This window comes from Pempheris klunzingeri, chromosome 12 (genome assembly GCF_042242105.1).
Source record: "Pempheris klunzingeri isolate RE-2024b chromosome 12, fPemKlu1.hap1, whole genome shotgun sequence".
NCBI lineage: Eukaryota > Metazoa > Chordata > Actinopteri > Acropomatiformes > Pempheridae > Pempheris > Pempheris klunzingeri.
In genome coordinates, this window is record NC_092023.1 from 7,584,022 (window position 1) to 7,611,683 (window position 27,662).

A 27,662-nucleotide genomic window follows, 5' to 3' on the forward strand; every position below is an offset into this window, starting at 1 on the left:
GTTTTCCGAGCTCTGAAGCCTGGCAGGCAGGCTCGAGGTACAGTACATTGTCTCAGCAGGTTTCTCTGTACCCAACGACCAGCTACTAGCTCTGCCACACCACTCAATCATCGTGAGAGCCTCTTTATTGGAGAACTCTAATGGCCACCCTCCACCATGATCTTAATGTGTGCATTAAATATTTATAAATCCTGGGTCAATAATGCCCCATAACCAGAGCCTGACAGACCCCCACCATACCATGTGGCTGCCTCTCTCTCAAACACGGGCAAAGGTCAAGGGGTCACGCAATCAAAAGAGAGCGAGGCTCGCCACATCCATATGTTGCCACTCTTATCAAGACTTTCCTCAGCACTGGTTATCTGTCAAAGGAAAGAAATATTGAAAGCAATATCGATCTTAACTAGCCTTGTGTTGCCGAGGGCCACGCTTCAAACATCTGCTCGTGCATTGTTATATTTCAAAAAAAAAAACTGCTCTCAATAATATAAGCCTGAGCGGTAATATTGAACATTTCTGTCTGACGCAGGCTGCCTGAGCGTGACGAATGGCCACGTTATTAACAAGCATCGTGCGAGGTTTTTAAAAGTTGCTATACGCACAAGTATATTTCTTAATTAGTGCTGGGTTAATTGTGCACCCTGGTAGCTACATGGGTGACTCAGTGGCTTTACGTGACCATATCCAGGCTGCGCTCCTGTGCTGTTCAGGTGAAAGATTGTGCTCCGGTGATAGCACACACAAAAGAGCGGCCGGACAATGAGCCAGTCAATGGAGAGCTCCAGTTGAAAGAGCCACAATGGCCGTGCATGCTGGGAATTGGGCTGGATGATATAAAGGAATGAAACCTTCATTGAGGCCATGGAGGACAAGCATTCAGAAAAGAGGTTTTGTTTGCTCTTTATCAATCTGCCGTTTCCCATGAGAAAAAACAATTCAAACTGACCTTAAAAAGAGAATATTACCTTACGCATCCACTCCCTATGTAACTCTTATTGAGGGGCTTATACATCCACTTTTAATGGTTGTTGATGTGATAATACCGTCGTGCCAATCTGTGTACAGTATCGAGACACTCCATAAAACTAAAAGGTGGACGGTAGTTTATCTTCTCTGCTCGATGAGCAGTGCTGAGAAGTACTTTTTAAGGATTTGCTCATGGACAGACAGGATTTGTGTAACCGCTGAGTGATCTGTTTTTTGAAGGAGAAAAAAAGCGGCTGCAACTCTCGTGAAGTTTACACACGAGTAGGATACTGCTACTGTGACTTATAAAAACTGCACAACTAGAGATCAGAAGTTTGAGATGACAGCGAATGGAAATAGGGAGTCTGACCTTTTTTGAACAATTCCACATTTGACGCAAAAACAGGGAATCTGACCCTTTTTTTTTAAAAACAGTCCCACATTAGCACAGTCTCCTGTCTGTGAATCGGTACATCAGATAAGACGCTGCTCCCCTGCTACTATACACTGGGAGTCAGCTTTGCTTTGCAAGGAAAACTCTAGATCCTTGCAAAGATTTCCACTTCACTCACTGCAGTCAAGGAGGATGAGCAAAGTATCCCACTGCTTCAAAATCCATTAAACTTGTATTTGGGTGTCATTTGATACTTCATCAATGTTTCAGTGCATTTCAAACCCACAAATGCAGGATTTACCCCTGGTAGAAATACAGTATTCACTACATTTTCCTTCTATGAACTTCACTTAGTCCAAAAATTACACCGTAAAGATTGCCTGGTCAGAGAGCGTTAGGCTACGGTGATAAAATAATATCACTTGAACTGTATTTTCTGCCACAGTCTCCACCACATAGAGCTCCTTTCATAGTACCCCTCTGTAGTGCTTTGTCCAGTAGTTCTGGATATGATATCATCTATTAATAATGTATTGGCAATGGATTACATAAAAAGGGACCAGAAATAACATCCAATATTCATGCCCCCTGAGCTTGACTGTGTCCAATCCGTTTGGCCCATAAAACCTTAGCCCCATTTCCATATCCGCTGTGGGTCACGACAGGTCTGCCTCACAAAGGCTCACAGAACAGCTCAGCTCAGGAAAAGGGCAGTAAAAATCGGGTGGATTTCTGAACCCTTATGAAACAGCCCCCCTTTCGAAAAAAAAAAGTGAAAAAGCCCTTTTCCGATTTCAGCGCCTGTGAAAAACCTGGTACTGTATTTCCCTCTTTAATTGTGCCACTTGAGAAATTGACGTGCCTCTGAAACATGGCATGAATCTCACAGTTATTGCAGTCCCCTTGGCAGGGAATGTTGATACAACATCTGCATGCTATAGAAAGTAATGGAAGTAGCAGAGGTGGCAGCTGCAACTCTACAGGAAGTGTGCCATTTTCAGGCAGTGCTGCTGTGAGAACCACTAACTGCCAGCCTGGTCTTGCAGGCAGCTCTGATTGCCAGGACACTATGACAAACACGCAAGGGCTGGGAGTGTTGCATCCTGGGGGATGACAGCTTCTGTTTGATTGTCAATAAGGCTCATTAGCAGAAAAAATGGAGAATGCGGAAAGAGATTAAATGGCTTGAGACAGGGTCCCCCTCATGTTTCATTACAGAGGATTTATCAGAGCCTTTATTTCATCAATTCCACAAAAAAGAGAAAATTACTTATTGCCTCCCCCCAAAAACTAAAGACTGTAGCTGAATTTCTATTTATCAAAATCTATACATTCCACACATTGTAATGAACTGCAAGCCATTCCATCAAAACAGGCCCAACAAGTGCTAATCTAGCCCTTTAAACATCATTCACACCTTACATAAACCTCTCTCCTCCTGCTCTGAGCGACTCTCATCTTAAGAACAGTGGCGGATGTTTCCCTCCATCTTAGGGAGGAACGGCCAACAAAGCAGCGTGTAAGGGCCTTTCCCTGAAGAGTCCTTGTCACGCCGCGCCAAACCTCTGTGATTATCGTTGTTTTTGCAGAGAGTGTCCATGCCTGCCAATACCGCTGTTCCATAAATGAATTTGGCCCCTCGTCAACGAATTACCTAACACGCAGAACTGTGTATGTGTCACATCCAATTCCAACTCACCGGCTTTGGTGGTGTGTGTCAGCTGGAGGACTTAATCATCAATCGTCAATCATAATAAGCGAAGCACATTGATAGGGTTCCCTTTTTTTTTTTTTTTTCCTCCTACACAGTTAAATAAAGTGCAAAGGGAGAAGTTAAAACTGACCTTGTTAGATTGGTACCACAATTTATATTCCTAATTTAGTGTATGGATTAATTAGTCTTGTGTGTATCAGTTTCCATGTGGTGGAGCTTAGGAGCTATATCCATTTGATCAAATCATTGCTCGCTTTCATAAGGAAACTCTGGAGTGATATTTGTCAGGCCCGTCTTGATGTTTTTGCCCAGAAAAGGCTTCGCATGTTTTTAGCTGCATACTTTTAATTAATACTTAATTGGACAATTTATAGAGAGGACTTTTCCAGCATTAGTCGCTGATCAATAACCCCTATCTCACATCATAAAGAATGAATCACTATGACCTGTTATCAGGCATTCATGCAGCCATAAATACACATACACACATGTAACATGCTAACTGGCAAAGTATGCATTTTGCACAAGGCTGAGGAATCTGGCTCATATTTTCCCTCTCCCTGATCCAATCCACTCCTCTCCCCCGTCATATAGATCGGAGTCTGCGGGGGCCAGAGGCGCTGACAGAGCCCAGATGCTCCCAGTCTGTCTGGGGGACTGGGGAGACTGGTGCCATGGGGTCCTGGAGCCTCTGAAGTGCCGCCCCTCCATCAACATGACCAAGGCTAGACCTGCACTTTCTCCAGGCTGAGACACTCTCCTTACCACGCTGACAAGCACGCTGTATAGTCACAGATTGATACATGCAGGGATACACACTCAGGCACAGGCACCCGCTCTCACGTAATGTATGGCCGCTCATCAGCCGTTCCTAATTAGAGACCGCCAGACCAACACTTGGGTTCATAAGGTTACAATGACACACTGATACAAGGTGACTAACATGCACACACTCGCATGCTGATACCTCTCAGGGTTTCTTTTAGTTTCTCATTTAATCCTGCATCTCATCACCACTGTCCTAAACTTGCTCATGTGGAGGGGGCTCTCTTTGTTCTAAAGAAACAAAACAAAAAAAAAAAAGAGAAAAGGCACCATACGAATCCTCCATCCTCCTGCTTTCTCTCTCAAAACACAAAGATCATTACAAGAGCATCAAAGTATGCCATGTTTGAAACGATATTTCTCTTTGTAGTTATGGCGTAGCGTGGAGTGTGCTGGTATTAGATGCTGCTGTGGCAGCTGTCGTGGCTGGCTGCGTGGTGCCTCGGTGTCAGGGCCTGCGAGGCCAGGCTGTCCCAGCAGACAGACAGAGGGGGAGGAAACCTGATAGTGCAGCCAAGCCCCAGTCTAATGTCTGTCTATCCAGCTATCTATCCCCGTGTCTATCTGTCTGACTGACTGTTGGACACTGCCTATCTGCATGCCGGATACTCCTCTGGCTTCCCAGCAGCAGTGCACTGCTTGCAGCTGAGTTAATACCTTCCAAAAACTTTCACTCTTATGTTTTTTTTCCTTTTTTTTTTTAAGCATACAAACTTCTTTGGAGGAATAAAAGCGGCTATTTATGAATCACTGATGTGGCTGCAGGATTAACTTCTGCAGGGTCCCCACTAAGCTTGTGCCAAGGGGTGCAGGTCGTGATAACATTAGAATTATGAGCCGACATGTATGAAGAGCAAAAGATGGAAGCACAGAGTGTGTTTGTATTTGATGTGGGGGCAGAAAATTGTTCTATAATGAGGAGGGGTGCCAGGATATGAGATGGGAAGTGGGGAGTTGGAGACAGGATATAAGTTATGAGAAGGAAACTAATGTTGGGAAATGCAGAGGTTGTTGTTGTTGTGGCTGTATAAGCTAAAATGTATCTTACTACCATCGGCCATGATTAATACGGCCCGGCCAGGTCAAAACCCTGCACTAACGCTGCGAATGCCACCAACCACATCCTCGCTCTTTCTGGGGCTCAAATGAGTGTGTGTCGTATATGAGAGAGAGAATGTGTGTGAGGGGGTTAATAAATGTTGAATCAAACGCCGCACGAGACACTCACACTCCTTAAGGGTTGCCCATTAGCGGTGTGTGGGTGCATGGGGAGTTTATCAGTGTCTGGGTGATTTATGAAGTCAGACTCAATATCATCCACTTCACCCACACACATATGGACATACACATGTGCACACACCAACACGCATGGCCACATGCTCACACACGCTCACGAGCATGCAGCACATGCACTCATGTAGTCTCTCTCTCTCTCTCTCTGAAATGGAGGCAGATATTAGGCCAAAATTAAAGGTTTCACAGAGATTAACAGTGCGGATGATGAGATCGTCTCAGCCTCTTTTAATCTAATTCCTTTTTTATCTCTGAGCCAGCATGATACGGAAGTGGTACACATGGTGAAAATACTATCACAAAATACAGACATAATAATAACACGGCTGCTGATAGTGAAAAAATACCAATAAATGTATATAAAAATGTAAAAAAGAAAAAGTATCTGAAAGAGATTCCTTGGGTACCTAAGCAATTAAATGGCCAATTACTGGCAGCGTGTCTGGAGCTTTGATGCTGGACTTGTTTTTTAACATCAACCACAGAACTCTACAGACATCAGTATCTCTGGTTGCTAAATTCATAGCATTCCTTAGAATTTACTTAGCCACAAGCAAAAAAGGAGGGTGCTTACAGTGCACTTCAGAGTGTGCCTGGCTTAAATGGGACCCCTTGTGGCTGTGTCACAGCTCCCTTCGTTAGGGGGCTGACTGTAGCCTGTAGTCACCACAGGCATCATTAGCCCTCTGTGAAACCACAGACTGAGTCTCATTCTTCATCTGCCTGTCTGCTGCCTCAACATCTACGCTGCGATGGTGCTCCAACCGCAGAGTAAGTGAGTCCAGCAGCACGGCAAGACAGCCACACCGAGCTGATCGGATAAGAAATTCAAAAATGCAGCAAAGTTCAAATGTATTCAGCGAGCGGGCCACTTGAATTGGTTTGGAAAAGGTTAGAGCCGAGGTTATTTTTGGAGGATGGATTATTAAGCTACCTGGGCTGAACAGAGGAGCGGCAAAGGGTCACTCTGGAGCTGCACAAGACAGGCGGGAGAATGAAGGATTTAGGGGGGAAAAAGACTAAACTGTCAATGTTACAACAGATCATTGTGAGGAAATGTGGAGAATAAAAGTACAGGACAAATTCAATTAAAGCAGCTGATTTTGCTAAACACACACCACTGCTGCCCTCTCCATATGGTCTTTTCAAGAAAGACTAATTTATCCCAAAGGGATTAAACAGCGTTGTGATGAAAATAAAATAACATATAAACATTTAAGTTACACATTAAATGTGGAGGATGAATTCAAGGTTGAAATGTTGATTTCTGTTTCCCGTTCTGTACTGCCCTCTAATGGAAAACACTACTCAGAAATAAAAAAAAAAGGAGCTGTGACACTCAGAGAGCTGCAGCGAGGAGAGAAGACATACAGCATAATTAATTCTGAGCTGAACTGATTGAACGCTACACGAAATCAATTTTAAAATTAAATACAATTAAAATGATGAAAAGACGAGATTTGTCATTTTGAAACGTATTTATTTAAATATGTCTAACGTAACAAAAGTACAGTATACAATGCATAAGACATCTCCACTCTAGGTGGATTATAAGGCGAGAGTAAACAATGAGATCTAAATGAAGACAAAACAAATGCTTCACTACAAAGCTTTGTAGCAGTGAAATTCAGAGCCTTTATCACTGGATGTTGAACAAAGCATTCACTTGGCAGGAAATTAAAAAACCAACGAGAGGTACAAAGACTAATTCTGCTTAGGAAAAAAAAAAAACAACAACAACAACAATGCAAGAGACATATTTTTAAGGGAATAATAATTCTTTAGAAAAACCATTCCAGCACTATCTGGCAAACGCAACGGAGACCCACGGGAGCATATGTTTGTAATTCCTACTGTTCTCTGTTTAAGTTATTTTTGTACATTCTAATTCTGCAACAACTCTGTATCACATTAACTATGCAGCATCTCTATTCTTAGATTTAAAAAAGGAGTATAAACTGAAAATCTACAACTAACTCCAGTTGTTCCACAGTGTGTGCCAAGCACGCTAAACTTTATGGCCCTGTTTTTTTGCGCTCTAACAAAAAAAAAAAAAAAAAAAAAAATCCTGGCCTTGTATGTGTGTGTGTGTGTGTGTGTACTGAATGAAGGACAGTTGGCCTCTGTCATGCTTTAGCCTTCCCCTCTCTGCCTCTCATGGGTGAGCAGCCATTGTTTGAGATGGTCGCCCTTGCCGCTCATGTACGGCCCACTCTGTCCACTGCTAGAAATGACTCGGTGGCAGGGGATGATGAGAGGAACCTGGCACAGACAGACAGACAGAGAATATTCAACCCTGAGGAAATAAACACGTGCAAGTTTTGTAAATATTATGCAAGAACATTTTTACATGCGAACGGGGACGCTGTAAAAATGTTTGCTTATGCTTGTTCTTTAAATGAAAGGTGTCATTTTCCAATATATATATAAATTCAGTAAGGATGTCGCAAAAAGTGCATTTCCAGTATGCAAGTTTGAAACTTTGAAAATATAAATTCCATGAAGGATCAGTACAGTTACCACAAAACTGTGGTGTGTTAGTGAAAAACTAATATTTGGGGAAAAATACAGAAATGCAGATCGGGGCTTTAAAAATCGACTGCTTTCTTATTCTCAGGTTGACATTTATTGTCACGGCAACATAACAGTTAGAGGTGCTGGTAGTAGACATGTATTATGTATTAAAGAATCTCTGATTTACCACATAAACGGTGTGACTTAAAAGTAACCAACGTGCAGAAAATATGAATCTGCACTTTCTTTTTCTTTTTTTTTTTGCTTTTTATGTTCATGCACTGCATGAAAACAAAGTGCCACACCAGAAGTGTCTGGTTTGATCCCACACAAATCCATATTCAGGGTGATGGCTCAGTCTTTGGGTATAAATGTTTTTTACTCTTTAATAGTGTAAAGCAAAGAAGCAATCAAAAATTAATGGGCAAAAACACCAGCAGGATGAATATTCAATCGAGAGGGTGTCAACATTAAGATCTGATAACCCTGTGATCATTAAAAAGAGGAAGTCGGTGGAGCGTTTACTCTTGTTGCAGACGACTGCCAGGGGGGTCCCGAGTTCTTTGTAAACTAAATGGCTGGAGAAAGATTAAACAAGCAAGCCTAAAACACTTCGATCATTGTGAATTCAGAACAAGAAGAGTGGCAATGGTTAGTCGGGAATCACAGCAATTATTTCTTTTAAAATATTCTTAAAGTTGCGCTCATTTTGTTCTTGTTACACTAAACAGAAAATCAGCACAACCACTGCTGCATTGTGACTATATTCCTCCAATATTCCTGACTTGATGGCTGCACCTCCAGCTTTTTATATAAAAGTTGGACATGCACTGTGTTTCAGTTCAAATCCATCATTAAACCCGCTCCCATTTCAACAGCAATAAAACTTTCCGAGCCCCAGATTAACCTTGCAGACAGAGAAATACTGCTCGAGTATTCGGATCAATACTGTTCCCCGGGTTTGGAGGGAGAGCAGGGTACCCTCAAGGCCTTCGGATCAGCCTCTTCACTTGGGGGGAAAAGAGCACTACACCAGGCTTATCAATACTCAAATCCTGGTGAAGAGAAGTGCCACAGAGAGGCGAGGATCGATTGAGCACACTGAGCTTTTCACAGCTGAAGCCTGAGTGGAGCAGCGCTACTGACAAGTAATTGACACTGACAATCTGACTCTGGATCTGTATCAGGAGCTGAGGGCTCAGGCTCCCAGCCTCCCTGACAAAAGCAAAGAAATGTCTGTAAAACACGAGACTGAGAGGTATTATGCAGCCATCCAGAAGCAATGCCATTTGGTAATGTAACATATAAAGAAACTAGTGGACTAGTGGATAGTTTTAAAACACACACAAATGCTATTTTTATGGTTTATCTGCATTTACTCTGTAGTTGAAATGACTTTTTTTTGAAATATGAATTACATTTCCTGCTACTTTAATAACAAAAACAGCATCAGAGCAAAAACACAGCACCAGGATGAGGATGTGGACTAGATATTTCACAGCACATATGAGGGAGAACATCTCACTGACTGCATTTCTGTACAAGAAGTGTTCTCTGCCTCACAGAGCACACCGGTGGTGCCCACAGCACTACATGGGCAGAGCTAAACGGGCTTTGATCAAAGGGTTTGATCAAAAGAAGACACACCACTTGCCCTCTAGCCCTCCATTTTGTACACAGTGGATTCATGGGCAAAACGATGCCGGCCAGGTTTCCTACAAGAATCGGAGATTTACAGCGAACATCTACAGTAAAGACTTGAGAGAACAGGAACAAAAGGTGTGGGCTTAAAATTGTGCTGTAGGTAGACTTTTACTTCTTAGCCCTTCTCAGAGGGAGGCGTTTATTTCGCCCATTGCACATATTCGAATACACCTACAGTCTAGATTACATATCGTGCTTCAGGAAGACTTTAAAAACGAATACTTTATTGAAAAACTTGTATCGTGAGTTTATGTAGGTGGTGCCTCTTCAAGAAACTGAAACGAAACAGATTGGCTGAAAATTACTGTATCACTTTTTATGTATTGTGAATGTTAAGTGATTATTTGATCGTGTGTTCAATGTGCGGTCTGTACAAAATACAAACTACATCTACTTATTCATTTGTTTCTGCGTTTTTCATTCACTTATTAATTCATTCGCCGTTTAATTCATTCATTTAATCTTTTCTAACCTTAAAACGCACAATTACAGCATAAAATATTGATGAAAACCTTTTAAATCTATTGCAACTCATCTGTAGTTGTTTAACATAATCCAAATTACATTTAAGAATATTTAATTAGAGCTGCAACTGACAATTATTTTCATTATAGATTAACCTGCCACTTATTTTATTGATTAATCCTTTCAGTCTGTAAAACATCAGAAAATAGTGAAAATTATCTATCCCAGTTTGTCTCGTCTTTCATGACCAACAGTCTAAAAGCAAAAGACATGCTGTTTGCACTGATATAAAACAGTGGAAATCACAAAATAACGGTATTTTAGAAGCTTTAATCAGAGAATTATTGTAATTTTTGCTTTAAAAAATGACTTAAATAATTAAGAGATTAGTAAAGTAGTTGCTGAGTAATTTTCTGCCAGGCTAACTCGTGCATGTTTAACACTGTAAGTGATGTCATTGTGTATCAGTGCTACTTTTCAAAGTCCTTATAGTTTAGACTATATGCAGCTTTGCTGTTTGCCAACACACACCATGCAGGTTCACATGCAGTAGTCATTAAAATCTAATAACAAACATGAAAATGATTCCACTCCCTATCTGACTACGTAAAGTAAGTAAGGGAGAGAAGCCTGTCAATCAGTGTCAGCCACACTCACCGGGTTCCTCCTCATGGCCCCTCCCACAGCCCGCACCGCTCTGGGGTTTCCTGCCATCTCAGCGAGGCGTTTGTACGAGACCGTCTCTCCAAACTTCACATCGCTCAGAAGTACCTGCAACACGCGGCTGGTGAACGCGTCTTCGCCACAAAGCAGAGGACAGAGAGGAAGAGCGAGACAGATGGAGAGAACAGAGGAAGAGAGAGATCCTCATTTAATCAATCAAACTCAGACAGCTGACTGAGAGGCCGATGACAACAAGACAGCAGATTAGTACAACGCAGCATTTACTCCTTTGAAATAAACTGATGTTTCGAGTTTTAATCAAAGGTTTGAAATGTCGCTACATTTTGATCCGTTTAATAGTTTTTCATGATGTCCAAGCACATATTTCAAGTCCAGTTTCTCCTTCAAAAGGGCTTTTTATGACTCCCACTTTTTTCTCTGCAATACTCATTAAACAACTATATACAGTGAAGTCCCTCAATTTGACCTTACAGCTAGTATCAACATGCTACAGAGGCAGATGTGAGAAAATTATTTCTATGGCAGAAAAATCTAGGTTATGCTTTGAAAGGTCACAGCTAAAATTAAAAAAGTTCGCTCCTTCATTTAAAAGGATTAAGAGAGGCCAAAAAGACTGCAAATCTGCTCCAGATTTTTAATAATAATAATTTGAATGTTGCATACCATTTGTGGCAGTGGGATGACTTTGAGGTTAATCAGACCAATTTGTCCTTTTAATTGCTTTCTATTCAGAGTAGATTCATTATATCATCTTCACTTAAATGGCGGAATTCTTCAAATCATCCGCAGCTTAACCGACCACATTAACGGCTTTGATTTCATTAGCACTTTAGCGGTAGCATTATCTTTTTTTCTGGATTACCAGGCAGTGACTGAGAGGCATGTTTGTCTGATTGCTGCAGAAAAAGGGTACGAGTATGTGAAGCATCTCGAAAACCTTGAGACGCTGGTGCACTGAGCTTGTGTAGCAAGCGAACAACACTTTTTTTTTTTTTGCAGAGAGAACAAGATGGGGAACAATAGTCTCGTTATCAAGCGGGGGTGACATTCTTCTAGTATATACATGTACTCAGTCATGAAAATTCAATTAGTGATCTCCCATTCTCTCTCATTTATATGGTCTAAGAGAGCACATGACAAGTGATCTATGAGAAATCCCTCTAAATTGGCATTGTGTGAAAACATGTCACACCCCTGTCTCTCTTCTACAGAGTGAACATCCTTTGCTCCCCAGGCTCCCTCGCTACCTTATAGTCACTCTCCGCTACACAAAGCCACGCGAACAAGGCAATTTGCCTAAACTGGGGGGAATAAGTGTAAAACCTAAAGGGGATATATTTGATTGATGCGCACCCATGTGAGTTCTTTGTCTTGAACAAGGCCCGTAGGTACTGTTTAATAATTTTTCAGGTAATAATCACGCTGTCAACGAGATGACGGGCTCTTACGCAGACAGACTTAATGTTATGAGGAGATAAGATACACCCCTGAAATTTCTTTTATGCATTATTCTCCCTAATAAAGCTCGGATTTGGCCACATGATATGCGTGGTACACACTGATATCGCTTTGTCACTGGTGGGTAGATGACAACTTGCCCAGACTATGGCTATGACAAATCCCTGTTGATGCAAACGTTATTGACAAACAACCAAAGTCGGTGTCACGCCAGCAGACGCTGCTGAACGCTTTCGCCTACACGGAGACCGAGCAACAAGCTACGGGGATGTTTACACCTTTTAGCAATCCTGAGCAGCTGTTTCTCCTGGAAGGTTTCGCATCTCCAACAGTTCTGGACAAAAATAAGTGTCTGCGCTTTTATCTGTCGGCGCAGAGGTTAAAGAACTTTGCCCTCATCACCGTTAGTGACAGAGACTTCATGCGGGTCACTCGAGGTGACCAGCAATGATTTGGAGAGCAGTCCCCTAGCCCCATACTTCATAAAGAGCCTAATACGCTGTGTCTGGGGTCAGGACCCTCTTTAGATCGGGGTGCAGTGATGTCAATTGTTTAAATAAAAGTTGAGAGGAACCACTTACATGTTTACAGACATCCCGTAATTATGTCACAGGTCATTACCTACCATGAGGCCAGGTGATAAGACCACTGCAGCGGCAGCGACAGCTGACCCAGAGTAAAATCGAACAGATCTAGTGATTCGGAAGATATTGACAAATATGATTGATTTGCTCATAATTTTGTATATGAAAGCAATTTGAAAGAAAAAAAAAAAAACAATAAACTGAATTCCATCATGCCTGGTGATGATAGATCTGGAGAGATGACTTCCAGCTGACAGTCACCTCATACATGGCTGTGACAATAAAAAGACAATAGTGGAAATGCAGCTACCTCATTATCCTTTGTGTCTAATGGGAGGGAAGACTTTGACTCCCAGTCAAAGTGTCTCTTGAGTCTTAAGGGATCCATACTTTTGAAGGCTGACGGGGTGCTGATGATTCTCTGATTATTCGATATTCTGAAAACGTTCATTTCCCTAATTCCTCTCCACATCACAGGGGCGAGTCCTGGTGAGTGTCTCATCTCGCCCTGCGCTGTGCACAGAGGGAGGTTCAGGCTCCTGCAGGAACACAGTCATTTGGGCTTTGAAGAGCGCCCTTCCCCCCCTTTGCCTGGCCCCCTCCCTGCATATTCCCTGTGCCGCTTACCGAGACTAAGATCCTCTCGTCTGTTACATATGGATGTATAATTAATGAGATAAGAATATGCATCGTTTTAAGAACTCATGATGGTGTCTGTGTTTTTCTGAGGGTGCGAATATGACTGCATGCACGCACAAACATACACGAGCTCCCTGGGCAGGACACATGCACGCACTTGCTCACGACCAAACTTGCGTGTGATGTTGCGCATGACAATCAGTCAGACAGTATAGAAAACTGCACCCCGCGTCTCCTTTCATGTCACCTCTGTTGCTCAGGTATGTCGTGACAGCTAATATGAAAAGTGGCTTGTTTTGTCAGAAATGTGTAAATAAACATGGCAACACTTCAAGTGAAGGTCACAACTCAATATTACATGACAAGTGCAGCGAGAGCGCTGTCGCATGCAGGTTCTCCCACAAGATAACTGAGCAAACAAAAGTTGGTTGTCACAGATTGTAATGACCTGATTAAACTCCTATTTTTTTCCCAGGCAGGCAAGCGGCTGCATGACTAGACCGAGGAGGAATTTGTACAGCAGTAAGGCAAAAGCTAATCCTTAATATTTGTGAATCAACAAGCTAAAAAAAAAAAAAAAAAAAAAAAAAAAGGAAACCTTCTAGTTTCTTCCCTCAAAAGACAAATACTCTTGATGCTCACATTTAACATTTTTATACTGGCATGGCCTATGGTTCTGACTACTGAGAGCAATCCAAGCCTAAACCCTGTATTTAGTGAGCCCCAAAACAACAGGCGAGGGAGAGAGGTGGAACACAGCACAATCACCTATTCAGATCAGGTACTAATGAAGAATTCCATCTATCCTGAAATTTAATTAAAACCCCAAAGACTTCAGATGAGATGCGATTTGAAAGAGCCTGGGGCTGGTACACAAGCACTTGGTGGCGAAGGGAATCACACTGAAAGTTGATATCGTAATTGGTCCTGATGTATTTCTGCATTGCCTTTGCGGGAGCGTGGGACTCATAGCTGTATACAGGGTCTCGATGGAGTACCTGCTCATTGAAAATGCCATCACTCAAGCACTGCAGATCTGCATGAAATTAGACAGCAACTAAGGCCTGATTGCAGGGGAAGAGAGGCACAATTGTTAAATGCATACATTAGAGTTACTTTTTTTTTTCCCTGCGTAGGTGTGCTTCTGGGTCTAAATGAGCACTTCTGAAAATATTTAAGTTAAAATGCAATGAGTGTCTCCGTGTGACAAAGAAATAGCCGGTAATTGTTTTGAAAGTGGCACGAGCGCAATAAGTTTATGATTTCAAAAATGAGTTATGTGTTGTTTGTTTTCCTCGAAACAAAAACGCCAGGGATAATTAATTCCTCATTTTGTCCTCGGCGCTCTCAATCATTCACTCTGCACTCCCAGCTACCAGTTGAAAGGACACTAATTGTCCGTTTTTTGGGGTGCTTTCATTTAACTCGCCCTAGGTGACTGGTCAAGCCAACAATAAGCTCATTCAAACTTAACCACCATTCACATGTTGTCATTGAAAAAAACAGCTTCCTGTCTGAAAATGTCAAGAGTGGAATTCGATCAGTTTCAAAGAATGTGCCAAGAATCATGGAAAAGCTTGCCAAGACTAACACGCGTGGTAAGAGCTGCCACAGATTACTGAACCAAGTTACAGCTCTGTGTTCTGTTCTCTCTCCTTCGCTCACCCACTCACTCGCTTTCCCTCTGCTCTCGCTCTCTCTCTCTCAGCCATAAAATACTTCATTATAACACAGTGAGCCAGTGAGTGTAAGTGATGTAACTGACAATTAAGAGTGAAAGCCTGATCCCAGTCATGGCTCTGCAAATATTTATCCATGACAGACCTCCTTGCAGGGCGGGGTGGTGAAAGGCAGGGAGCGGGAGACTCCCAGTGGTCTGCGGCTCACTGAAGTACGCCTGGAGCCATTCAATGCAGCGCTGCAACTCGGGGCTCGTTTCTGCTGGGCTATCGTTGACCACACAGCTCAGGGGGGCCTCGCTGCTCCTGTGAGGGATATAAGGCAGAATGGGGAGTTGAGGTGGGGATCAGAGGAGCAATCATAATACCCGATTCTTGGTTGAACAGTGCTAAAATATGTCACAAGAGTGTAATAACATGCCACGGGTGACACAGATGCAAGATGACATAATTTGCTGAATGAAACTAAAGTTGTTAATCAGGACGTGTTTAAAATGTAAAGCTGTGCATTTGTGCGTTAAGTTTTTTTTCACTGGGATGTGACAAATATCGGAGCTGCAAAAGAAGCTCAAGAGAATACAAAGACAGTAATCCAGGCATTTGTTACAGTGCATATACATTTATATGAAGTGCAGCATGAAAGAGTAAGAAGGAAAACATTGTCGGGTCGTAAGGAACGGTGCTAACAGTTTATTTCAAACAACTTTAAGGAAGCAGAACCAGTTTATATAAGAAAAAGAGTTTTCAAAAGTCTTGCAGCTGTTAGGGAAAAAAAGTTAAGAACACGGCGTTAACAAGAGTTTCAACTCTGCTTGGGTCTAGTTTATAGTTCATGACAAGAATAAATGGATTTTTTGGCCAGAGCAGTGCTGGCCGGCAAAGCACCGCACTTGGACGTGCATCTTAGCATGAGTAGATGCTTGGAGGAATTTGCCGATGGTTGAGTTGGCATCACTTAACAGCTGAATTTCTCTCTGCTGCTGACCACCCCCCAGGTCAATGCAAGCAGACTGACCCATATTTGACACTTAAAGACCCTACTGGGAAGGTCCTCTCTTAGCATGTGCATTACTGCAAAGTGGACCTCAAGCTGTGTTGTGGATCTAAAGCTGGCCGCCAATTCCATTAACTGGTGTACAGGACTTATAAATAAATAATATCACCATTTAAGTGCCCCTTTTCAAAATTGGCTTATCCTGTATGGTATTAATAATAGACATTTACTTTGTTAAACACACAGACCGTCTCTCTCCTGCCCGCCGTAACAACACGGCCCTAAAGTGTTTTTACACTTCTGCAGGTCACAGTTTGAGTAACGTTTTATATTGGACACGTGAAGCTGAGGTTTACTGGAGTGTTATGACTGAGCAGGTCAGTTTTCAGGGAACCGCTCTGCCTGCTAGTTTGTGGCTGTGTGATGAAAATCTCCTGGGTGCCGTTTAACAGTGGGTGTAAATACAGTAAAATGTGTAAATACTCTCATTTCTAAATAAACCACACAGCAGTTTATAGTTGAGTGGTGAAAACTCGCAAACCCACCGGCGGGTCCTGTGCTGAGACCCGCTCAAACAATGGCCATGGCTCATGGCAATCTCTGTCGGCATGGGTGAGTGCCCAGCCAGCCCCTACTTGTCATTGTCTCTCCTTTCTATCCCTCCCCTCCCTCCCCCAGCTCTCCCTCCTCATTTCCCCCTCTCTATTTCTCTATCCTCCCACTCCAGCTCTTTTGGCTCCCCACCACCTACACCCCCAGACACACACCCACCATCCCCCCACCTCTCTTTCTCTCGGCAAGGATCTTCAGGCCACTGTTCCCTCTCTACAACCCCCCTTCCCCTCCACCCCCAACACGCCTCCTCCCACCACCACCACCACCACCACCACCACCACCTCTACCCCTCCACAGCCCCTCTCTCTCTCTGAGAGGATGTTCCAGCCGCTGCACACTGACAGCTCAGGGATATTGTGTGTGGAAATGTTCCTGTTGGACCCGCAGGCCCTTACAATCTACCGGACAAAGGCTAGAACACCTTTGCTTAAGGCTTGGCACCTTTGACCTCTAGCACACACTTCAGACTTGTCACCGTGGCTAATTTTCCTCTCCCCTCAGCCCTCCGTTATGGATGCGCCGGCTTTAAAGGTGTTTTGAGTGATACAACATTGACAGTAGTAAAAGTTAATGCAATGCAGTACATGTTATGGCCGGTAAACAACACCAAAATAAATAAATAAAAGTGGAACAACATCAGTCGAGCTGAAGTCTGTCACCTCTAGGTGCAATGGGGGATTGTTTTTAAAGAGCATGTGGGCAGTGGAGATGTAGCTCCTGCACTGGCAACATTTCCAGTGACTTCAATGAATCACGAATCAAGCAGCATCATATGATCTTTATAGAGTCCATGCTGGCACATTAAAAACTCTGCCCTTCAAAATGAGAGATTAGAGGTGTGTAATAAATGTCGCGATAATTACAAAGAACCTTTTAAAGGAGGAGCGAGCTTTATATTGTCTTAAAGTAACTGCCATGAATGAATAAAAAACAAGAATTATAATTAGCGGGGATAATAAACTGCATTTTAATAACTGCGTTTAACAAATCTGTTTAAGTCTGAGCAAACAATTCAAATTTAGTTAAAATAAAATTGTTACTTATTATCTTTTGACTAGTTAAAATCCTATTTTTTTTCCCCGTGTCCTTTAGGCATTTACGATTTCATCACAGCTAAGGAAATAAGAAACTAATTCCAAACTAGCCAGGATCTGCTGCACTAAAAGGAATATTTCCCTTGATAGAAGATTGTGATTTGAGAAAATTTCTAATATTGTGCTCCTGTCACAATCAATTTCCAATTACCATAAATCATTGCTGCATAAAGTGGGAGTCATTTGGAGTTCTACCTATTTTCCAACTCTAATATAAAGAATGAATTGAGCGTTTATATAATGTTGCAGGTTATTTCATTCATCCTGGAAGAAACAATCAAATGAAGCAAAGGAAAAAAAAAGAATAACTGACATTAAATTTGTCAATTTCCGTCGACATATTCTGTATCTCTAGTTGCACAAGACTTCAGTAAGACTTTTTCTATCAGCTGCAGACATAAGAATGAAACAGGTTAACCACAGGATCTAATTGAAAGGAATCTGGCGAAGGGTGTAATAGTATATTGCACAAAAAGGGGAAAAACTCAGAACTCATGCCTCCATCCTGTGAAGCGTGATGGCGCTCATCCTGACTCGATCGGCTGTCACTTTTGACACAGCCTGCCAGAGTTCTCCTTCACCGATCATGGGTAACATGGCGGGTCAGAGGATGAAATAGAAAAGGCCAAGAGCAGTCCAATATTTTCCTCAGCCTTATAGCTGCAGATACTTAACTCAGAGACGTCAAAGACTCAAGAGAGCATGAAAAAAGCCTAAAATGACTGTCTAAAAAGGGAAAAAAATACAGCATGTCTCTATGAATGTCAAGATCCTGATGGTCTCTGAACCAAAGGCTGTGATACAATTGTAAGCCACTTGCTCAATGCAGCTCGTTCAACCATTTGAAGATCATTCAGATGCCTATCTAGCTACTGCAGCACTAAAGTCGAGAGCTTTTGGAGTGGTAAGCTGGAAGAAATGCTTCCTATTCTGTTGTGGGCCGCACGTTTTGTGCTCCGCTGTTTCAAAATAAAAACAACTCGGCCGGATAAACTGCTCTCTAGATATCCAACAACTCTTATTAGCGAATGTCCACCAAAGAGGCCGCAGCACTCAATCCAATACATAAAGGTGGTGGTAAAATACTGCAGAGTAGGCAACAAAGCACACAACAATTAGGTCTTCTCCCAACTGGCTAGCCACAGGAGTCAGTGAAGGCATGTATTACCAGAGCCTTAACTCTTACTCCATTATGTAGTGTATCCACACCCCGACGCAGCAATGTTTATCTACAACAGACTACTGAGCAGTTTCAAATAGTGTTTTTAGCCTCTATTCTCAAGTGCCACAGTAAGAGATTCCAATTACCCGAATGGTAAGGAGCCAGTGAGGGAGGCATAAAGTACATTAGGGATCCCCTGTAACTGCAGGGACCTTTTAGAGCCTCAACTGAAGAGGGCCGAGAGACTGGGGGGACAGTGACCCTGCATGGATAGCCTCTGTCAAAATTTGACCACGTCAAGCTCAAAGGCATTATGGGAATCCAGTGTCACCAAGTCCTAATTACTGTCTGTGTTCAGAGCAAATTACTGCCTTGTTCCTCTGATTAGTGAGGAGGCTAATCTTCACCTGTGTACGCCAGCACTGCTGAGGGCCCTTGAGTGTTAGCGCTTCGTCTTCTGTAATTTATTTTTAAATCAGTGCCCGCTCCCAGGAGTTTTGAGTGTTTTGTTGTGAACCGCTTACCATGATCCCCACCACCGCCCCCTCACCCCTAAATCCTTGACTAAATCCTTGTTTGGTGCCGCAGGAAGATAAGCAAGAACAACACTTGGGCATAATTGACTCGTACTCCTCTCCAAGATGTCAGAGCGGAATCATCTCTCTGCATATTGCCTTAGTATGTCACACACTGTACACTTCTGCATGTTGCAGATATAGAATCCAATCAAGTTCTAAAACAAACTAGCACAAACCTCGTGCCGCAAAAACTTCCCAGTCGACAGCAGGGAAAAAAAGGGAAAAAAAAAAAACTGCAGGAGCTGCTTTTAGCTGCATCTCTACAGTGAAGGGTAAGTCCCGCTCGGCTCCTGTCCTCACCCTGGAGGTTCTGCTTTAGAAACCACAACATTTGCAGATTTTCATCTGAGTGAATGTCAGTGTCTCGTCTGCGTGGGGCAGTTTACAGGTAGTGTGTTACACAGGTGTTGGTTTACACAGGAAATGGCACATGCAGCCTGATTGGGACGGTCCCAAGAGATGGAGGCATAAACATAGAGCACAGATGGGTCCAAGGGCCAGAGGGAGCAGCACCTTAATGAATACGCAGCTGAGTACTACACTTCACAACATGCAAAACAATATTCTAAGGCCGCAGTAAAAAACAGAACAAAAAATCATCTGAATATCATTACACAATGAATTATTCATACCATTTCTAAAGGGACTACGTCAAAAAGTCTCTCCTCTGCTTTATTGATGATTTCATTCAATATCTCAGCAGATCACTGTTTGTATGACAAAGCATTTTAGTTGAAAATGTAAGCAGTTTATTTAGCACATAGTTGTGTCTATATATATAATAAAAGCAAAATAATAATTTAAATTGATTAAAATTATGTGATAGACTAAATTTAAAACACCCGCAGCGAGAGAGAGAAAGAAAGAAAGAGACGGAGAGGAAGAGAGAGAGATTGTAGTGCGGATATAAAAAAAAAAACAAGTTGTTGATATGGTTCCCGGTGTGTGAGCACATCATGTAAACAGGCCCCAAACAGGGAACACATTTACCATACTGCTATTCAGTGTGAACGAGGACATTGATTCACAACACTACAAGAGTGTGAGAAAAACGATAAATGCATCACCTCAGATATTTCACACTAGCGTTGGTAGTGTGTAAAAGCTGTTGTGACAGCTTGGGTATTAGTGCTGGATAGATGGAAAATGTCTGGCTGCTTATGAATGCCAATGTGACTGGGGTGACGGGTTTGACACAAAAACACTCCACCTCAGAACAATTAGGCTGTTCTCAGGCCCCATCCAGTGTTGTCAGTGATAATGGAAAGCTGTGAGGATAACTGGTGATAAATAGACTTTAACACCCTCCTCCTTAAGACCAATGCAGTCCTGCAGTCCTCTCATATGCTTAACTAATCATGACCATGGCCGGCAAATTCATACAAAAGACTAATTACTGTTGTACTTCACTTCAGTCTCAAAGGCCTCTTATATAAGGACTTGGGGGTTCTCTTGCCTCTTTTTCTCCTCTTGATGGGTATTTTTTTTACAAGTAGGCCTCATGCTAGACAAAAGCGTTTAAAAATTGGTGATTGCTTTCATCCGCTTTAATTACATTCAGAAATGGCATTTCTGCTACATAATACACCCCTATTGTTTCAGAATTATCTGGCTTGGGGAGTAAAATCTACAATATTTGACGATGCTCCCGAGCTAAATCGCCTCTTGAAATTGAAATATGCAGCCGAAATACAAAATAAAAAGCCAGCCTTTGCTGCTGATATACTGGAAGCTCCTTGGCTTTCTGCAGAATGCTATTATTATGCATATCCAGGTAGAAAGTTAATTAACCCAAAGCTTAAGCTAATTATGGTAGCAGAATGCTATCAACCAAACGCTTTCAGTCAGACAGCTGTCCAGAATTTCATTTGCTAATCATTTGTCTTTTGCCGGAGCATATGGTACATTTCCCCACTATCACAGCAACAACAAACAGATGAAAATCATTAACTAAAAACAATGTGCAATGTGAAAAATCAGAAGCAGATTTATAAGGCTTTGTGTCAGAGAAAAAAGGGGGATTTATGGCCTGGGAAATATAATGATAATTTTGGGTTTTAGCCACTTAGGATTTTAGACAAACCACGTGACCCAAGTGTGCTGGGAATTCAGATGCACAAATATATTGTTTATATCTATATGCAAATGAGACAGAATGTTTATCCGTGTAAAATTAATTACAATTTTCTATAGGAGCATATGCAAAGAGCTTGTTCTTAACAATTTTTAGCTTCTAGCACATTTTGTGCCTGTTTTTTCCCCAACACAATATTTTTATGTTGTTAAAAGTAGAAATCCCTCAGCTCAGAATTAAATCAATTATTTTCCAAGAAATGCTTCATGCATTTTTTTTTTTTTCTTTTCATAAAAACACATCATACTGGCTGTTAAAGGGTGATTGATATCAGCATTGCCTTGCGACATTATCAGGCAATAAAGGCTACTCATGTTCTAATGCAACATGTCATACACAGGCTCCTGTAGTACATTTCTATTGAGGACCTCACAAGCTAAATTGCTTTTTTCCTGCTCCCCCACATCTCAGCCAGCTTGACAGACAAATTGATCAAAGCATTGTAAAATAATATGCTCACAAAATGTCTCGGGGCAGGAGTCCAGCCCTTTTTTCATTTTTCACCCTAATAAAAAAGTACTCTATGATTTCCTCTGTATTATGTGTCTGTGCACTGTGTGAAAGAGGCAAGAAGCATCATATTTCAGATAATAGTAATCTCCTGTAAACAAAATGCGTATCATTTTTCTGTGAACGCTGAGGCCATGCTAAAAACTAAAGGGGGAAAAAGCTGGTTAACTGGGAGGCTGGTGCGTAGGGCCCCAACAGGGGTTGTTGAGATGTAATGAATTTGTTCATCTGATGGTGCCTTCAGGGCTGTCGTTAGACTGGCAGAGGAGGTTGATTTTAGGAAATGTTCCTAAGATCAGTTAGGAAGCAAAAGGGGCTTGAGACGTTTCTATTAGAAAAAGGCTGACGGTCATGGTGCGTAAGCAATACTTCAAGGGCGTTTATGTAGCTATAATGGCATTTATCAATAACTATCTATCAATGCCATGAATGCTTTTGTTGTTGCTCCGGCTGTTCGACACAAACCAGTAGTGCATTCTGAAAAACAAGGCAGGCAAACACAGACACATAAGCCATGAAAGATTTGACTTGCTCACAAATATCTACTCTAGGTCTTCTTTTTACGTTATGCATGGACGTTATCTATTTCCCATACCCAAAATACACTCTTAGAGATCATTTATCACACTGACTCCCTAAGCCTGTCCCACACCACATCCAAAGCTGGAAAGAGCCTTGTTTAGTATGTCATAAATAAATCAATGGAAATGGCTGATTTGAACTATTACTGCTACAGGCAGGCTTTTGTGAGATCTACATGTAAAGCCGGTTGCACAGATAAGCCTATATTTTGTCACTTTATCTCGCCTCCCTTAATGCCTGTTTACATTGCGTTACTCCATATATCTGAGGTCGTTCTAGTTCCCCTCTCCTATGACAATACCGGCAACTGGTCGTGATAAAATCTAAACATTTAGTTTAATGATTTCTTGCTCACACCTTTGAGAACATACACACAGCGATGTGATCGAAGCTTCACTTATGACCGACATAGCAAATGATATTAAACTGAGAAATGATCTAGTGATGCGAATCATTAAATTCATTTGCATATTCCTACTGAACCTGAACACACAAATTAAACCCTGTTCACAAGGAGACGGAGAAAGGTGCTTGTGCATGGTTACAGGACATCTTCCATAATCAAAATTCCATATTATTAATTTTCTCACTTCAACTCATTAACAACAAGTGGAATGTTTTTACTGCTTGATGAATTTTAGGAAATAGCAGACAGTCGAGAAGGAAACACATGTTGAGGTATAATATACAAGGTCATTAATGGGTTTCCATAAATTAGAATTTGAACATACATTTTCAAAAGGATATCCTCCTATCTGGGTGCGTGTGAAAATGGTTTAATTTCCCAAACCATTCAAGTTTATCAAATGCGAATCTGCGATACATGGATATTTAATTTCAATCTAATCAAAACTAATCTGAGATGTAGGATGTGGACCTGTAAAAATAAGGAATAAGTGCTTATTAACGCTGGGTTTAATCAGTTTAAATCGCTTCAGTAAGACTGTCAACATTCTAACAATTTTGAGGGATGGGTAGGGCGAGAAACGCAATCACATATTACATTTCTGAGTGTAGGTTGACACTCAAAACTACTGCATACAACTTGGAGGAAACATAAATAAACAGGAGCGAACAGTCCATGTTCCCCATGGCCTTTGCTGACCCTACAGACATCAGCTCTAATCAACTCCCTTGTGGGTAATAAACAAGTTATTTTTCTGAAATTTCAAATATACTGCAGGAAGAATCACAACCACATGCCATCAGAAATCTAATTTCAAGCCCAACTGTATTCTAGTGCCCCTCATATTTCTAGTGCCTGCTCATATTTGCCCAACTTTCTCCAGGATATTTCTTGTGGGATCTACAAAAATGCCCTGCTTCCAATGAGGAATGGTAGCACTCCATCACAGGAGTGGATTCTGTCCGCCTGTAAATTTCACACCTTTGTTTATCACGTCACCATCCCGGCTGTTGTACAGTACCTTTCAGCAGGTGCGACATCCATTAGGATCTGGATGGTGTGCACACCATTCTCACATCCACTGACTTGGATCGTCCCCAGGGGGCTCAGCAATGAGATGGTCTTCTGAGTGCACTGGCTCTCCCTCTGCTTCTTCATCTCGCTGCCCTGCTAAGGAAGCACAAATTACACTCTGTTCATTGACATATTCATGTGGCAACTTTCACAATTTCCCACACATATTTGCATTGAATGATCTATTGAAAACCTAGCGGGCCACCAACGGATGATGACTTACATATTTGAACACCTAGCCTCCAAACAATGTCATGATGTGACTTGATCCCCACATTACTATCCAATATTTCTTTTGTGCATGGAAAAGAATACGCCTATCTAACCAATAAATCGCCCATTTTTTCCCCTCTTTCTGTTCTATATATCACATAAATGAGAAAAACAATGCAGTCTGTTCCCTTGTCTGGTGGGGGATTCCCAAGATAGCTCGACATTATTTTCAATCCGTCATTTTTGGTTGATGGTCGGGATGTTTTTCTAGCATTAAATTTGTTCCTTAGGGTGCAACTCCGATGGGATTCTGGTTTCCAGCCCTTAACAACAGCAAAAACGTGCAGCTTTTCTGACGACTGAGATGGATACTGGCAATAACCAGACAGCAGTTCCTTTTTTATTTTTACTTTGAGGGGAGGAGAGATGATTGACTATGTTATATGTGAGTTTTTGAGAGATGGGGGTTATAATAAATAAAGGTCACATTGATTGTAAGAGTTTCAACTAAGGAAACCTTTCCTTCCTAGAGCCTTGATCTAAAAAGTGTCTAAAGGGTACAATACAATATCTTTCTCTCTTTTTCATTTTTAATGGTAGACCTGCATGTAATTAACATTCATAACTTTTAACTAATACCTTTGTATAACTGCTAAGCATAAAGAGCTGCAACAAATGAGTATTTTCTCAAATAGTCAACTAATTGTTTTAATCTATAAAACATCAGAAAAAAGTGAAAAATGTCCAAGGTGATGTTTTTCCAGGCGTTGTTTGTCCGACCTACAGTCCAAAACCAAAAGATATTTAGTCTAAAAAGATATAAACAAAGAAAGAAAAAGCAAATATTCAAATTTGAGAGGCAGTAACAGGAGAATGGCTGGAGCTTTTGCTTTCAGAAGTGACTCAATGAATAATCAATTAACAAAATGGTGATTTATTGACTGACTATAGGCATCATCAAGTAGTAACTTAGAAAAAAAATTTGAAATGTATTTTAAACATCTAAAGCTCCAGCTGGGGTCTTGTACACTTGTTAATTAATCAAGCAACAAAAAACAAAGAAGAGCTAAAACCAAAAATTGATTAATCACAACCAGCAACTATTCTGATAATCAATTAATCATTTTACTTATTTTTACAAGGAAAAATAACAAACATTACCTAGTTCCAGCTTCTCAGATGTGAGGATTTTTTGGTTTTCTTTGTCTTATGTTACAGTAAACTGAATTTTGGGGGATTTCGGACTGCTGTTCACACAAAAAAGGAAATAAATAGAAGAAGCTTTGAGACAGTGTGATGCACATTTTCAACCATTTTCTGACATTTTATCTACTAGTCAACAATTAAAATAATCATTAATTGCAGCCCTAAAAATGAAATAATGAATAAAAATATAAAATCCACCCCTGCTCAATGTAACATTTACTTTTAATTTAAGAATGGAAGCATTCATTTTGAGATAGAACAAAGGTTAGGTGATAAAAGTAGTCATGCATTTTCAGTATTTCATTTATACTTTCAGTTGCCCACCCTCCCCTTCACACACACACACACACACACACACACACACACACCAACACCACATCTGTCATGGTATGCGATCACAAATGCGTCTGCTTCAACTTTCTTGTTTCTACTCTTGCAGCTCTCACTGTATTCATCGGGGGTTTGCCTGAACTGACAATAAAGGCGAGAAATTTCTGAGCCAAACAATGGTACAGTGCACTTTGGATAAGCGCTGAACACACTGCCTGCCATTTAGCAAGCTGGTAATAGACTCATAGATAGAATAATGGACTTTGGCAATAATGGCCTTGGCTAATAGTCTACACTGATTAAAAATAATGCTTTCATGTTTGTTTCGTGCCGTTTTCGGTGCAGTAGACTCGTCTGAGTGACTACCTGAATGTTTGGATGTTTACCCAGCTCCTCGCGGTGAGAAACGACAAACAATAAGCAGCTTGTGTTGTTAAAAGTCACTGGCAGGATCCTCACGCTCGTCAATCATTTGACTCATTTCTCATTAGACTAGTTCCTGGTCAAACCTGCGTGATTAATTGAGTAGAAAGCGCGCTGTGACTGCGCAGGTGTGAAAATGCAACATGTGTCCTTATTGTGCTATTTTCCATTACGGAAATCCATGCCGAAACGTAGGCGAAGATTGCTGCAATTGTTTCGAGGTGTAATTATCTCAAAACTAGTTACAACACACCCTCAATAATAACTGTACACTTAAAATGTTGGAAATATAAGCGTGGGTTCGCAACTAATGGCAGACACTAACGTCAACGTATTGAATAGTTAGCCTGCGTTAGCATAAGAGTATACAGGTAATTTCTGGACTGCAGATTATGTCAGGCTTTATTAGAGGAAGCTTAACTAGGTAAATTACCCCAGCATCTTACAATTTTACAGTCGCACGGTGTCTGTGCGATGTCCACCTCGCTTTCCCTCTGCAAAACAAATGTTGGAAAGTCTCTTCCTGTTTCCCCAGACTGCGTGGTCGAGCCGACGAATCACAAGAGGCAAAAGTCCGCTCTCGCTCTGTGATTGGTCGGTGGTCTTGGCCCCTCCCCCTGCCAGGGACAGACACTGAAGGCTTGTCTAATAGGTCTCAAGTTGGGATTTGGGGTCCTTCAGGGGGTCCCCAGCACACCGAGGACTAGTAATGGTGGTGATTTAGATATTTGATTTGCTTGATATTTTTACAGCATGAAAAAATATGATAATGCATATTTGTGAGCATTAATTTCAAACACTGCTATCTTTCCACTTATAGTTGAGACATTTATCCAATTCTGTATCTCCAGTGGCAGCTTCTCACTGAGATCTTCAGGGTCCCAGGCATAATGTAAACACCTATGTAACTCCAACAGCCAATGACATTTTGTGCATTACCAACTAATAAAGTCAACATGTTATTATGAACAATGCACAAGGCAGCGCGCCATTCTTTTTGTTAAGAGTTTTATGCAGTTTAAAGGAGAGGGAGTTGTCTTATGTTGCCTGGAGCAGTCGTAGATTTAACTGAAGCATATATTTCAGTCATTATGTCCAAGTGTGTGGCATCAGTCATGTATTGTTTAAAAGTGTCTGTTGTCCTCTGCAGCTTTATTTTTATTTCTGTGGTGCCTTCAGCTCTCTGCATGCCTCCGTTTGGAATGTGTAGGCCGGCGTGGGCCTGTGGCCCACACCCCATCTCAGCGGTGAGGGTGGGAGCGGGGGAGAAAACGCCACCCCTGCAGAGACCATTTTGAAATCTGTGAGGATTTCCGTGCCATCTGGACCCGCTGCCAGTCTGCCCCAGATAGTAAGGGTTGGCAACGGTACCCGACGGTGCAATATGGCTCTCTCTTTAATGAACTACTAACTGTCCCCCGT

At 41.7% G+C, this 27,662-nt stretch overlaps 1 protein-coding gene across 3 annotated transcripts; it reads right to left on the reverse strand.

Moving 5' to 3' along the window:
• Positions 1 to 6,688: 6,688 nt before the first annotated feature.
• On the reverse strand, positions 6,689 to 26,758 carry mgmt (O-6-methylguanine-DNA methyltransferase). Of its 3 annotated transcripts, none has more exons than XM_070841345.1 (5): positions 26,687 to 26,758; positions 24,016 to 24,164; positions 15,065 to 15,225; positions 10,533 to 10,672; positions 6,689 to 7,454 (listed from the first exon to the last, which is right to left on the reverse strand). In XM_070841345.1, the coding sequence occupies exons 2-5, from the start codon at positions 24,150 to 24,152 to the stop codon at positions 7,326 to 7,328; spliced, it is 567 nt and encodes a 188-aa protein (XP_070697446.1). In that variant the 5' UTR covers positions 24,153 to 24,164; positions 26,687 to 26,758; the 3' UTR covers positions 6,689 to 7,325. The 3 variants fall into 3 exon arrangements, with proteins under 3 accessions (XP_070697446.1, XP_070697447.1, XP_070697448.1); XM_070841346.1 differs by having other exon boundaries at positions 24,016 to 24,161; positions 26,687 to 26,727; XM_070841347.1 differs by lacking the exon at positions 26,687 to 26,758 and adding an exon at positions 26,184 to 26,285.
• Positions 26,759 to 27,662: the final 904 nt, after the last annotated feature.